The 14,953-nt window shown below is 52.6% G+C and overlaps 1 protein-coding gene across 1 annotated transcript in view; it reads right to left on the bottom strand.

Annotated features, from left to right (window-relative positions):
• Positions 1–7,088: 7,088 nt before the first annotated feature.
• The window catches only part of TTLL11 (tubulin tyrosine ligase like 11), a gene marked incomplete at its 5' end in the record, with an annotated part of 187,369 nt that continues 179,504 nt past the window's right edge, over positions 7,089–14,953 (bottom strand). Inside the window, 1 exon segment of the mRNA XM_081103361.1 lies at positions 7,089–7,887. Coding sequence (XP_080959487.1) covers positions 7,604–7,887 — 284 coding nt within the window. The 3' untranslated portion in view covers positions 7,089–7,603.

The following is a 14,953-nucleotide window of genomic DNA, read 5'->3' as shown; positions in this document are numbered from 1 at the left end:
TTAAAAGGAGCCCTTTTCTCACCAATTGACCCAAAATGAATAAGCTTTGTCCATCCCGGTGGACTTGCTGTCAAACATTATCACACAGAAAAAATCATCAATACTTTGCGGCCGTTTATATACAATGAGACTGTTAGCAACACTCAGCTTCATTTTATTATTGCATTTTACAAAGTTACCAAGACAACTGAGGCCGAGTGATAGAACCTCGACTTTATGCGCCATGAAAATTTAATAAAGAATTTTCAAAAGCCGTTAAGAGGCAGGAGCAGCCCAGTAAGCAGCAAAGGCCCCACGGAGGGAGGAGGCTCGAGCACCGGGCCCTCTGGCCAGACCTCAGGGGCCACGAGGTGGGCAGAGGACTCCCTGGCTCCCTCTCCTTTCCTCAGCAGACATTTATTCAGAGGCTTCCCCGGTGCCAGGTCCCAACCAGGCTCCTCACACTCATGATGGCACGGTCTCCGCCATAGAGGCCAGGATGAGGGCAAAGAGGTGAAGTCCCTGGTCACTAAGTGAGAGTGTCAGACGGCAACACCCAGCCGCTCGCCCTTCCCACCATCACCCGGGGCCCCTCCGGGGTTCTCAGCCCTCGTCTTCCCCACTCGGAAGGGAGAACATCCGCTGATTTCTCTCTCTGTCCAGCTCCTGGCCTGGCCTCTGCAGCCGGGAGGGGCCCGGGGAAGCTGGCAGGTCCCGATGGCCTGAGACGAGGGCGCTGGTTGAACCTTAGCGAACGCCTCTGCGTGGGAGGAAACATTTCCGCGGGCTCTTGGTGGGCTCATATGTTACCCCCGGGTGCACCGAGCCCCTTGTTCTCTGCTCCCGACATGAGACTCAGAGGCCAATTGTCAGAAACGAGAAAAACATCGGTCATTTTGCCATTTTATACCAAAGCTCAGTGGTGCTCAGCACGTGTGTGCATGCATGTGTGTGCATGTGTGTGTGTGTGTGTGTGTGTGTGTGTGTACCGTATGCACAAGCACTGGGCCTTTCTAGTTACATACAAATCAAGACTTTTGGTCACTAGAGATGGAGGTAATTGAATATGTTGACTGTTCTGCAAAGCTCCTTTGTCCCCAGGAACAGAAAAAAATGTGAACTTATCCCAAGAGGGAGAAATCCATATGCCACACGGGGAACTGTCCCTCACATCCATCAAACCAAGCAGGAGGCTGGCAGAAGGCTCCATCAAGGCGAGGCGGGTCTGAGGTGAGTTCGCACCCCGCGGAGAGGACCGGGCTCCCAGAGGGGACACGGCGTCCTTTCTCAGCTTCCAGGGAAGGCGCTCAGATGCCCAGCGTTTCAAGCCCAATTCTCAACTGCAGGGCCATTAATCAAGACATTAAAACAATTAAGCGATTCTGCTGTGATACTCCGCCAATCACAAGGCAAACACCAGGCGCCAGGGGAGCAGCAGAGGCCATTTCTCAGCTCGTGGATGTCTTCGTGTGGGAGGGTGGCGGGAGGCACCGAGGGAGCGGGTGGCTGCCGCGTCTGTCTTGATGGATTACAACGTTCAAGAAGGAACCTTTCCCTCCCCCTCCTCACACCTGGCTTCCACGAGAGCCTGTCTGAAGACAACACGGCATTGGGCAGCACTCTGTTTTGCGAAACGCTTCCACGTGCACCACCCTTTCCATTCTTCATTCCCAGAGATCAAGTGAGAGCGGCCTGTGCCCCCTCAAGAGGCTCAGGCACCCGGAGCCCGTAGGATGCACGTGGCCCTCTGAGCCCTTCTGGGGGCTCAGCAAGAGGAGGTCAGATCAGACAGCCCTGAGCTGAGCCCCCAGACTCTCGCAGCCTCTCTGAGACGTGGGTTTCCACATCTATGAAATGGGCCCAAGCCCTCTCCCCGCTGGGTTGCACAGCTATGGTGCCGAGAAAGGAGCACGGGGTTTGGGACAGGGGACCTTCCTAGGAGTCCAGGCTCAGCCACGAGGCCTTGCACACTAGTCCCCAAATGTGAAGAGACGGTGATGAGAATCTCCTATCCATTGCTGGGCTGTGGGGGACTGGATGAGAAAGGGCTGTGAAAGTGCCCTGTAAACTGTGCTGTGTTGAACTGATGTCAAATTCAGTGGGAAGGGAGCTGGTTCTAGAAAAGGCACAGAGTGCCATTCCGAGTGTCTGGGCTCCTCCCCAGCGGGTCCCACCACCCCACTGTCAGCACTCACGTGGGGATCATCTGATCTGACCCACCCCAACCCGTGCAATCGCAAGCTGCGGAGCAGGAGAGACAGTTGACACGGACTACCCAGGGGCCGGCATGAGCCCTGCACCTGCCTGGCTCTGAAAGAACTTACTGCTTGGTGGGAGCAATGCTGGGATGCCACAGGGCAGGTGTGATAATAATGAAGGAACTTCCCAGGTTCCCACAGGTATAGGAGGGTGTGGTTCATTCTGTTTAGGGGATTTGCATAGGGGACATTTGAGCTTGACCTTGAAAGAGAAACGTTTCCATGGACAGAGGGAGAGGGGACAGCAAATGCAAGGACAGGAGAGCACAGAGTGAGCCTGCACCCTGTGGCCTTCCCATCGTGGTAAGAGCCAGAATGTTCCCTTCCCATAAGGTGAAAATAGATACAAAGACAAAAAACAGTAAGGTACTTAGGAATAAACCTAACCAAGGAGGTAAAAGACCTGTACTCAGAAAACTACAGGATGTTGAAAAAAGAAATTGAGGAAGATTTAAACAAGTGGAAGAATATACAGTACTCATGGATTGGTAGAATCAACATCATTAAAATGTCCATACTACCCAAAACAATCTATAGATTCAATGCAATCCCCATTAAAATACCAAGGGGAAATTCCATAGACATAGAACAAACTACCCCAAAATTTATATGGAATCAAAAAGACCCCGAATAGCTGCAGCAATCTTGAGAAAGAAGAACGGGGGAGGGTTGGGGGGCAGGAGGGAGGGGGGTAAGAGATCAACCAAAGGACTTGTATGAATGCATATAAGCATAACCAATGGACATAAGACACTGGGGGGTAGGGGAGGCCAGGGGATTGTAATACTGTAAGCAATAAAAAAAAAGAAAGAAAGAAAGAAGAACAAAGTTGGAGGGATCACAATACCAGATATCAAGTTACACTACAAAGCCACTGTACTAAAAACCTGGTACTGGCACAAGAACAGGCATATAGATTAATGGAACAGAACAGAGAACCCAGAAATTCACCCAAGCCTTATGCTCAATTAATATTTGACAAAAGAGGCAAGAGCATACAATGGAGTCAAGACAGTCTCTTCAATAAATGGTGTTGGGAAAATTGGACAGATACATGTAAAAAAATAAAACTAGATCACCAACTTACACCATATACAAAAATAAAATCAAAATGGATAACAAACTTAAATGTAAGACATGAAACCATAAAAATATTAGAAGAAACCATAGGCAGCAAAATCTCAGACAGCTATCGCAGCAATATGTTTACGGATACATCTTCTAGGGCAGCGGTTCTCAACCTGTGGGTCGTGACCCCTTTGGCGGTCGAACGACCCTTTCACAGGGGTTGCCTAAGACCATCCTGCCTATCAGATATTTACATTACGATTCATAACAGTAGCAACATTACAGTTATGAAGTAGCAACGAAAATAATTTTATGGTTGGGTCACAACATGAGGAACTGTATTTAAAGGGCCAGAAGGTTGAGAACCACTGCTCTAGGGCACAGGAAACCAAGGAGAAAATAAACGGGACTACATGAAAATAAAAAGCTTCTGCACAGCAAAAAACCATCAACAAAACAACAAGAGAGCCCAATATTTGCCAATGATACACCCAGTAAGGGGTTAATCTCCAAAATATATAGGGAACTCGTACAACTTAACAAAAGGAAGACAAACAATCCAATTAAAAAATGGACAAAGGACTTAAATAGACACTTTTTGAAAGAGGACATACAGAAGGTCAAGAGGCATATGAAAAAATGTTCAAAGTCACTAATCATCGGAGAGATGCAGACCAAAACGACAATATCACCCCACACCTGTCAGAATGGCTATCAACAAACTGCAAGTGTTGGCGAGGTTGTGGAAAAAGGGAACCCCTGCCCTAGCCGGTTTGGCTCAGTGGATAGAGCGTCAGCCTGCGGACTAAAAGGTCCCAGGTTCGATCCCGGTCAAGGGCATGTACCTTGGTTGTGGGCAACATCCCCAGTAGAGGGTGTGCAGGAGGCAACTGATTGATGTTTCTCTCTCATGGATGTTTCTAACTCTCTATCCCTCTCCCTTCCTCTCTGTAAAAATCAATAAAATATATTTTTTAAAAAAAAAAAAAGAAAAGAAAAAGGGAACCCTAGTTCACTGCTGGTGGGAATGCAGACTGTATGGAAAACGGTATGGACTTTCTTCAAAAAATTAAAATTGGAACTGCCATTTGACCCAGTGATCCCACTTCTAGGAATATATCCTAAGAAACCCAAAACACTCATCAGAAAGAATATATGCACCCCTATGTTCACAGCAGCGCTATTTATAATCGCCGAGATTTGGAAACAGCCTAAGTGCCCATCAGCAGATGAGTGAATAAAAAAACGGGTAAAAAAAACCTTTACACAATGGATATGCGGCAATAAAAAAAGAAAAAACCTCTTACCATTTGCAACAGCATGGATGAACTTGGAGTATTATGCTGAACAAAATAAGCCAGTCAGAGAAAGATAAGTATCACATGATCTCACTCATATGTGAAATCTAATGAACCAAATAAACTGAGGATCAAAAATAGACCCAGAGACATAGAAGCATGAACAGACTGTTGAACCTCAGAGGGAAGGCCGGTGGGTGAGAAGAGATCAACCAATAAACGTGTATGCCTATATGCATAACCCGTGGACACAGACAATGGGGTGATGAGGACCTGGGGGGAGGGGGGTGGGGGCAGAAGGGAGAGGGCTAGAAGAGATTAATGGGGAAAAAGAAGTACCTATGTAATACTCCCAACAATAAAGATTAAAATAAAATAAAAAAACAGATACAAAGAGCAGTGGGAGCACAGGGTCATGGGCAGGGCGCCTGAGGTGTGGATCTAAGGTGTTTCAGGAAGAAAGGGATTAGATTATGAGGGGCCTTGAGTGCTGGCATCAAGGTCTGGGGGCTTCATCGGGGAAGGGATGAGGGTTGGTTGGAGTAGGGGTTCCTGCGGTCAGCCTGTGGTTCTCTGAGTTCTTCCATCCGAGAGGAATGGAGGACGGATTGAGGGGTTGAGGCAGGAGAGAGATGAGGTCTGAGCTAGGGAGAGTGGACAGAGCCTCAGGGAGACACGGGAAGGAGGCATGTTTAGAAGATGGAGGTGCTGCCTCCAGAGGCCCTGGTAACAGCTGCCCTGGACCCAACGCGCCTTTACAAGCACCTCTGCTGCCCTGTTCCGGCCAGGCCGCAGGCGACATCTCCCATGCCCAGTGATGCACGCACCCCAAACAAGGCAGGTGAGCCCCTGCTGGAGGCTGCCCTCAGGGACTCAGCCAGAGAAACAGTGAGGGCCGTGGCTGGACAGCCTGGCGGAATCAGCCGGAGGGAGTGGGGAGAGGAGGCCGGTGGAGGCGAGGGCCTTCTTGGGACGGGCTTATCCCACAGGCAAGCACCGGTCTGGGCTCTGGCCTGGGCTCCGGGTTCAGCCTCTCTGCTAGGAGGAAGGAAACGTCTGCTTTGGCTATCGCTTCAGTCACACCCTGCAAAACCGGTGGCCAGTTACCAGAAGGGCGAACACGGTGGGGCTTCCGTTAGACACCAAAGAGGGGGGACAGTCTCCCTTCACTCACTCAGGCGAAGGAGCGGCCTCTGATCAACAGCTTCTGGAAAACAGGGCCCGTCTGTCAGGCCTCCTGTAAACCAGCAGCCTCATTTCCCCACCACCCTGTGGGGTGGGGTGGGGTGGGGGTGGGGGGCGGGCAGGGCTTACTCTGCTGTGTCTGTAGGGATGGGGACTCCTTCTAGATCTAGACCCTGACCCTGGCGGAGCAGCCTGCCTCCAGGTGGGAAGGGAGTGGCCTTGGCTCAGCCCCGTGTTCTGAGGAGCAGGAGGGAGGCGGCCACAGGACAGGGCGTTGCCTGGGAGCCATATGCAGGGGAAGCAGGTTTTATTGAGAGAATGGCCTGGCTGGAAGGAGGGTCCAGCAAGGATTCAGGTGGGCCCCCTGCTGTAAAGTAACTGGCTAAGAGTGGGCAGGATCTTGATTAACAACCTTGTCTTTGGGTTTGGCAACATTCCTGGGAGACTGAGTGCAAGTTGCTCGTGACTGTGTACGGCCGGCCGTGTGTGTGCTGCCTCAACTGCTCCAGTGGGCCTGAGTGAAGGGGACTCAGGAGACAGGGAGGGTGGTGGGAGGGAGAAGACAAGGACGGCAGGGGAGGCGGACAGATGTGCTGGTCCGGGGCACACTCCTGCCTGCAGGACCCTCCTTGCCCTTCCTTTGTGAGCATTTCCTGAGCCTCCTGTGTGCCTGGCACTGTGCGGATGCCCTCAGACCTGGCATCCTCCTGACTCGGATTGTGATATCAACTCTTCCCAGGGCTGCCAGGACGCATTAAAGGGCCACGTTAACTCAAATCCAACAATGCTGTGGGGAGCGTGACTCTGCAAGGGCAGCCTCTGTCCACCTGTTGGTTGGCCCTGGGCCTGCACTTGCCTGTGGCCATACCCACAATGCCCCTGTGGCTGCCTGTGAGGCTTCCCCTCTGAGGGGACACAGGTGGAGACAAGAGGGAGCCTACTCTTATGCAAGGAGCTCCCCTTTTCCTCCCACCACCTCTGGCACCTGGGTCTGGCCTCATGTTCCTCTTCATCCTAACCCTCACCAGGTCTTGTCTCCTCCCCTCAGGAGCCTCCTCCTCACCCGGGACGCCCAGCACACAGGAGCCCTGGGCAGTGCTGGCCACACAGAGAACACCCCAAATGGGGAGGGCTTCAGTCAGAGGCCATACAACCAGGGGACTCCTGCCTTGGGGTCAAGGTCAAACAAAATCAGGCAAAATGACCCCTGTGGCTCCTGCCAGCTTGGAGACTTGAGAAGCTGTAGTGACTTCTTAGTTAATTATTTCTTAATTAATAACAAACCGAACACTGCAGCAGTAGGCAAGCTAATGAAATAAACGAGGCTAATCTGTTAACTACACCCAAGTAGCACATGATCAGAGGGGAGTCGCGGGCATTTCCACTCCATCCCACAGAGCGGAGGCAGGAAGTAGGCATGATGCTCCCGGGCTTCAGCCAGCGCTCCCGCTGGGCCCCGCAGACCCAGGACTCAGCTGCCTCACGTCCTTTCCTCACCACAGCGCAGCCTGGGCTGTTGGTTCCCCAAACACAACAGTTTCACCCCCACTGTCGCTTCCCATGAGCTCAGAATAGGAGATGCCATCTGTCACCTTTGGGATGTCATATGTCCACTGTGACTTGCAAACGGGTTTACCACCACGAGGCGCTGGGAGGAAGGCGGGCGCGAGTCAGGCGGCCTCCCGAAGCGCAGGACCCACAGCTCGCAGAGTCCCGGCAGGAATCCCGGCAGCTGGCGTTTCTCCGCGTGGGAAGCCCAGGGCCTCTCCAGCCCTGAAGGAAGGGCTTGCTTGTTCCGGGAGGACAGAGCGGCCCTCAGGACAGAGCGCGTGTGGAATGGGAGAGCTTGCCTGCGCCGGGTGGGAGGTGGCCCTCCACCAGCGGGGCAGCCGGGGTGGCGTCCTGGGGCGCGCGGCCGTGAGGGTGCCGGCTCCCAAACCTGCCACTCCGGCCACACACCAGCCGCTTTTCATCCAGCAGGGACAGGTGGTATTCACACAGGTCGATCAGCGAGGCCACCTGCTGGTGCAGGGGCAGCATCTTGAACTTCCTCTGAGCCAGGTAAAAGAAAGCCTCTACGAAGGCCTGCAGGCACATCCCTGGGGGGAAGAGACCAGTGTCAGCAGGTGTGCGACAGCTGCCCCGACTCCAATCACTAGCACTTCCCACCCGAGTTCCCATTCTGGAAACGAAACAGGGCTCAATCACAGGCTCCCACCCACCACATGCCCAGCTGGGCATATACAACCATTGGCAGATTCGATCCTTAAGCAACCCTATGCAGTAGGTTTAATTAGCCCCATTTTACAGATGAGAAAACGGAGTCTCAGAGAGGTGGGGAGACCTGGGCCAAGTCCTCTGGGTAGGAAGTGGTGTTGGGATTTAAGCCTAGTCCAAAGCTGTAGCCCTCTGCACCACCAAAAAATGTTCCTGTTAAAAGCCAGGCCCTGACTTTGATTCCACCGGATGGGAGACAGTTACTCAGGTCAGCCCAATCAGATGGCAATGTTTCACATCTGGATAGAGGTGCTGGCTTTGTGGGTGTATTTGTCGAAAGTCATCAACTTGGACCTTAACATGTGTGCATTTGGCTGTCTGTAAATTTTACCTCAAAAAGTAAAATATAACTGACCCCTTCTCTCTACCCAAAACTATATTCTGCATCATATTAATAGTAGTCCCCTCTGTGCTCCTGGAATGTCCTTTCTTACTTCTTGGGATCTGAGCTCAAAATCACTTGCTCAGAGACCTTCCCTGGCTCCCAGCTTACACCCGGCCCACACAGCTGCCTGCACTTCCCTTTGGAGCGTATACCACGGCTTGGTCAGTGCTCGTCTGTGTGGCTCTTTGACACTGTCTTCCTTGCTGGCTTGTGAGCCCAAGCTCACCACTGCACCTCCAGTCCCAGGCACCCAAAGGTGCTCCATATCGTCACGCTGAATGAATGAACGAGTTCGTTCTAGGCACTTTACAGACATTATCACTAATCTTTACAATGCCTTTTCGAGGTCAGTATTATGCTCCCCTTTACAGACGAGGAAACTGACTCAGGAAGGTTGAGTAACTTCGTTTAAATAAGTTGTGCCGCATGCAGGGTTCTGAGTCTTTCCAATGTCCAAGTGAAAATGAACCCATGACCCAAATTCATGGGATTCCCTGGGCTCCTTGGGGAAGGTGACACGAGGCTGAACCGAATCTGATCTGAGGTGGTGCCCAAGACCCTGCAGTGTTTGAGATGAGGCTGGCGCTGCCTCTGCTTGGCCCACACCTTCCCAGCGGCCTTGCTTCTGGCTCAAAGGCATTATTCACCCGCTTCTGCCACCACAGGTGGAGCCAGGTCACAGGTGGAGTTTGTAAATACTGGGTTCCATGTGGACCCTGGGGTCTGAGAGCTCTTTTCGCCTCGGGAACCTGCGCTGCGCAAAGTTGTTCTGTCTGTTTCCGAGTCCACAAGGCTCCTCTGCTCGGCTTCTTTCGACTCCGGATGCGCTGCAAGCCCCCTGCTCTGCTTGGCCCTGACAGGAGGAGTGACAATGAGAACAATAACCCGGTGTAAAACCCTGTAATGTACACAGAGGGCTGGTGGGACAGAGGCAGGGAATCAAGAGGCAGACGCTTCCTAATCACCGAGTCTGGGGCCAGGGCTCTCCTAGGATGTGTGTGCCTGCCTGAGCGTGTGTGTCACTGTAGGCGGGAGAGTCAGGCGCATGCAGAGTGGAAGAGGTCGGGTTCAGAGCCAGAGAAGCCCAGTGCTGCCCCAGCCCCCAACTTTCCTGCTTGTGGTCTAAACAGCACTACCCAAAGTGTGGTCTGCAGCCTGGTGCCACGTCCAGGAACTGCGAGTCCAGGCCCTGACAAGACAAGGAGCTCGGGCCAGAATGTAAATCCCCCTTCTCATCCATCACCTTGTTAAGTTCAGCTGGCAGCATCTTGAGGCAAGTTCCCCAACAAAGGCAGCAGCTCGTGTTTGCACGCTGGCTCAGCCTGTTGTTCGGGGCTGTGAGCAGCAGTTCGTGGACGGCGCCTGTGAGCAGCCTGGGTCCACACAGCCCTCCCCAGCTTCAACATGCATGCCGGGCGCCACAATCCCGTCAGACGCAGATCTGAGGTGGTGCCCGAGACTCTGCATTCCTGACAAGCTCCCATGATGCCCGGCTGCTGGCCCTCGGAGCACGCTCTGAGCAGCAAGGGCTGAGCGCCTGCTACTCAGCAAATATTTGTTTCCTCCCCTTAATTGAAGGCAGACAGTGATTAGAGCTATAATGCACAGAAAAAATACACCAAGGACCTTTCCCGGGGAAAAATGCATGGCTAAATGATTTGGAAGAAATTTTAAAACGAGAAGTAGGATTTAATGTTATACTAGGTTTGCTTGTCTATATTTTCTGATTTTCTGTAGTAAACACATATGCAATTCTAAAATATGCCATGGAAAACTCTAGAGGTTGGAAAGAGGGGGTGCAAGGGCCGCTGCTTTTAATTATGAGCCCTTTGCTACTATTTAAATTAGAAGTTATGCACTTATATTACTTTGAAAAAAATACAATGTAAGCTTTCTGCATGTATGTCCTACTTTGACATCTATTAACTAATACATATGTGGAAAACAGACGAGGAAGTAAAGGGGAATGGGACATTACTGAAGTCAGAGGTCAGGTGCCGGCAGAGTTTGGTTCTGGTGGGGTCTCTTCCTGGCCTGCAGTCGGCCGCCTCTCACTGTGTCCTCAATGGCAGAGAGTGAGCCAGCTCTCTGGTCTCTCTTCTTATATGGACACAGTCCCATCAGATCGGAGCCCCGGCCTTATGACCTCATTTCACCTTCATTACTTCCTTAGAGGCCTGTCTCCAAATACAGTCACACTGGGGTTAGGGTTTCAACATATGGACTTGGCAGGGACACAGTCAAGCCCACAGCACCCCAGCATGCCCAGCTCTGTTGAGGTGCAACCCAGCACCTGGGGACACTCTCCTACCACTAGCCAAGTCTCTAAAATGACCTGAGCCATTCAGCAGAAATATATATAAGTAATCCTACCCTCTTCCCTGCTCCCCTCTCCCCCTGAAGACCCCTCGAAGCTCTGATCAGAGTTGGAAGCAGGTCTTTGATAACATTGCTTTAGTGACCCATTACAGTAAAAGTAATGAAAGGAAACAATAATAGTGAATATTTATTGAGCCCTCATTAAGTGCACGGCCCTGGGCTAAATGTGGTTATTTAACTTAATTCCACAGAAACCTTATGAAGCAGGTGGGTGGGAGCATCAAACGCAAACCCGTTTCACGTTAGAGGTTCGTCAAAGTCACACACAGCTGATAGGCGGCAGACCCCAAGGACCACTATCTTGACCTCTTTACTCCACGGCTGCGAGGAGTGTTAATTCCAGTTGTGGAGAAGAAAGAGACACCCTCCTTGCAGCGCGAGGGATGGCCTCCTCTGTGGGCTGCCAGCAGCAAGGCGCAGCCAGGTCTGCCGGGCTCTGCACAGGCTGTCCCCACCTGCCTCCCACGCCCCAAGATAAGCTGCTGAGTATTTTTTTGAAACTCCATTTGGGCTGGCGGATGTCGCTGGAGAAAGCGGCCTTTGAAACGTTCCAGTTGTAGCCGTACGCACGTCTCTCACCTGAGACGGCCACTTGGATATTGGGATGCGGCCCCTGACAGAAGATGGCCTCATTCTGTCAATCCGGAGGGGGAGGGCGGGCCCACAGGCTCCTCTGGCTCCAGTCCTCCCCTCTCCACTCCCAGGGAGCGGTCCGCACCCGGCTTAGTGACAGCCCTGGTGGCTGCTCTCTGATAATCCCATCGTCTATTTTGGAGCTTAAGGATGGAAACAAGAATAATACCTACAAGTGCACAGCCCTTGCCAATTTATAAAGAATATCCGTTTCCTTATCTGGCCCTCAGAGCAATGCTTGGAAGACGATGTTACTGCAAGTGCTCCCCATTTACAGTTGAGGAACACAGACCCAGACAGGCAAGCGGCTTGTCACGGCCCCCAAAGTGGGCGAGGCAGCACTTACACCCACATCCATCTGACTCCCAGGCCCAGCCATTTGCCTACATCTGACATCCATGAATTATCATATAGTTCACAGGGCACATTTGCATATGTGAGATAATTAAATCACTGTTGGCTGCCGGAGATACTGCCCCAGACTGGCTAGGAGAGGTTTCTTTTCCTCTCGAACACACGGAGCTCCTTGCTAGGGCTTCTGTTTCACGGCGCTGGTGTGCTGGGCTAGGGCAGCTCTTTCCAGGCTCTTCTCTCTCCCAGCCTTAAATCTCTTTCCCGTTCCTCACCCAGAATAGACGTTTCTGTCTCACAGTGCGAGCCTAAATGTGTAAATACACAGCCTTCCGTTTGGAAGCGTCGGTAGGAAATAAAGCTGAGCGATCTTGACTAGAATTAGCTCAGTGATTCCTCTCTGTGCGGTGGAATGTTCCCCACAAGAGCGATCTGCGAAGGCTGCGTGACTCCGGGTGGTTAATCACCAGCCTCCCAGTCTGCTCGCCACTCCTGGGCACCCCCAGCCTGGCTCCTGGGCGGCTGCGGGGGTGTCTTGAGGAACTGCATGGGGACAGCAAACCTGGGCATGCCCTGAGAGGCGGCATTCAGGTCTGTGGAACAGTGACTGGCAATCGGACGGGCTGGGCTGGATCCCAACTCTGCTACTTACTAGCTGTCTAGTCTCTAGCGAGTCCTTTCACCTCTCAAGGTCTCTGTTTCTTTGTCTGTAAAGTGGGGACTGTGCTGCCTGCCCCTTTTACAAGGCACTGCCCAGAATAGCCCAATACACGCTTCAAAATAGCAGTGGCACCACCGCCCGTCGCCCCCACTCTGATGCTGCACCCTCCCCTCACAGCGACTGCCCGCAGCGCTCTCAGGACACTAGTTTACCCTTTGATGCAGGGAGCTGGCTGCTTGTCTCCACACGTGACTGTGGCGAAGCCAGGGGGCCTTTGCCTCCCTCTCCAGCTCTCACAGAGCGGGCTCTCAGCAAGTGTCCGCAGGATGAATGGCCCACGGACTGGGCCAGAGGAGGAAACCCTGCAGGGAGGTCAGATCTTTGCGCCTGTGCACTGTGTGGCTGCGAGCAGTTCCCTCCAGCTCCTGGCCTCACTTCTCCCTCTAAAATGAGCGGCAGCCTGGGCGATTCCTCTGGATTCCAGAAGCACTGGGAGTGATGGCAGCTACTGAATGTTTTAAAAATGGTAACTAAAATCACACACCACATTTACTGAGGACGCTCTGCCCGCCAGGACTCTCACGGTGCATGTTCCCTGTGTGTGCTCATTTAATCTCTCGGCAACCTGAGCAGCCCAGCCACTCGCCCAAGGTCACACTTCCCTCACCCGAGGGCACACTGTTGGAGAGTGGTGGGGCGGGGACGCCATCACTGCTCCACATGGCCTCTCCCCACACCAGGCGGGAACCTCCTAACAGCCTATCTTCCAAGAGAAGAAAGGGAGAGCTCGGCACAGAAGTCCCATTCTCACAGTCACAGTGTTTGAGCGGCACCTTTGTCCTTGGCTAGATGGAAAAATTAATAAGGGTCAGGAAGGAACCATAAGCAGACTTTGCAGAAAACCATTACCCCCCAGAGGCCTGCAGCACCAGTAACAAACATAATCGAAGACAAAGGCAGCTGCTCCATCATTTCATTGACCACAAGTCACACCATTGCACCAGACTGCCTCAGAGGCCCAGTCCCATCCAGCGTCACCCCTGGTTCCACACGGCATGGACACAAGTCCCTAAGTCGTGATCTGGGAAGACAGTCTCAGGACTGGTCACCACTTCCTGCGACTTCTTCGTGCTATTCCAGGCGCTTCTTGTGGGTGGGATTAATGGCTCCAACGGGACCTTCTGAGGCTCAACACTCACTCCTCAGCAAGTGGTCAAAATCTCTGGCTCGAAAAGAACTTTGAAGATCACGCAATCCAGACCTTACATGATAATAATAACACCAAAAACAACAAGAATGAATAAGAGCAGCTGGCATACGGTGCATGCTCAGTACATACCAGGCACTGCAGCGAGCTCTTTGGGACCCTCTCAGGTAATCCTCTAAACGAAATCTGGGTGGTAGGTGCATTTATGATCCCCACCCCATTTCAGCCTTTGGTTGTTCACCTGTGTTTAATGACATATCGAAGCATTGCTTTTGTCTTGGCTGGCCCTGCAGGCTTCGGGGGTGCAGGGAGGTAGAGACATTCTCCCGAGTCCCAGATTGGAGGTGGTGGTGGGATTTGAACCCAGGTCTGTGAGTCTGCCCTCACAGTGTCAGGTTTACTCAGAGAGGCAGGGAAGAAGCCGTAAATCATGAGTTGGCAAAACTGGCTCTAGCACTTTGTCTAGCTTCTCGTAGTTCCCCTGTGAGATTCGCAGCCACGGTTGCCCTCCCTGACACTGGAAACAATGGTCATCTAGCCCACACGTGGCCATCTCCGGTGTGGGGTGCCCAGCACGTCCCCAGGAGGCCCCTTCTCGCTGTGTGCGCTCTACCTTGGACCTGACATGTGCAAAGCCTCCCCACTGGGCTGCTTTCCCATAGAGCAAATCTCACCCTTCCCCACAATGGCCTGGCTCTGGAGGATCTGTAAGGCAGCAGCCCGGGGATTAATACCACCTGACCTCTGGATGCAAGCCCTTGTGTGGAAGGGAAGGGGACACAGGAACAAGAGAGAGGGCTGTGGAACTGGGGAGCAGAGTGTTAGAATGCAAAGGAGAAGCCTGGAATTTCGTGGGAGAGGAGGCAAGCAGACAGAGCCCTCGGGAAGGAGAGGTAGGCAATCTGCAGTCAGTGCCTGCTGCCCCATCTCCTCAGTCTGATCCCTTCACCTGGATCGTGCCCATCAGCCATCAGATACACCCTGGGTCCTGCACTGTTGAAGCAGCGGCCTTGACAGGGAATCTCACTGGGCATTTGATCACTGCTCCCTGATCAGCCAAATTTCCCAGAAAGATGCTGGCACACAGCTGTCTCCACAGCCTTCCTCCTCTCATTGCGGGGGTGGGGGGTGAGGGGGGAGGGGGAGTGATGGGGGGGATTCGAGACCCCTCCACCAACTGCTTTTGCCAAAAGACTGGGACCTGTCCCTTCCCTTCCTCTTAGCTCGTTCTCTCTGCAGCATTTATTAATGTCTGTGGACACCTCCCTTCTT

The sequence above is a fragment of the Myotis nattereri genome (assembly GCF_964212035.1).
Source record: "Myotis nattereri genome assembly, chromosome: 12".
Taxonomy (NCBI): Eukaryota; Metazoa; Chordata; class Mammalia; order Chiroptera; family Vespertilionidae; genus Myotis; species Myotis nattereri.
This window is presented reverse-complemented; position numbering and strand designations above follow the sequence as displayed.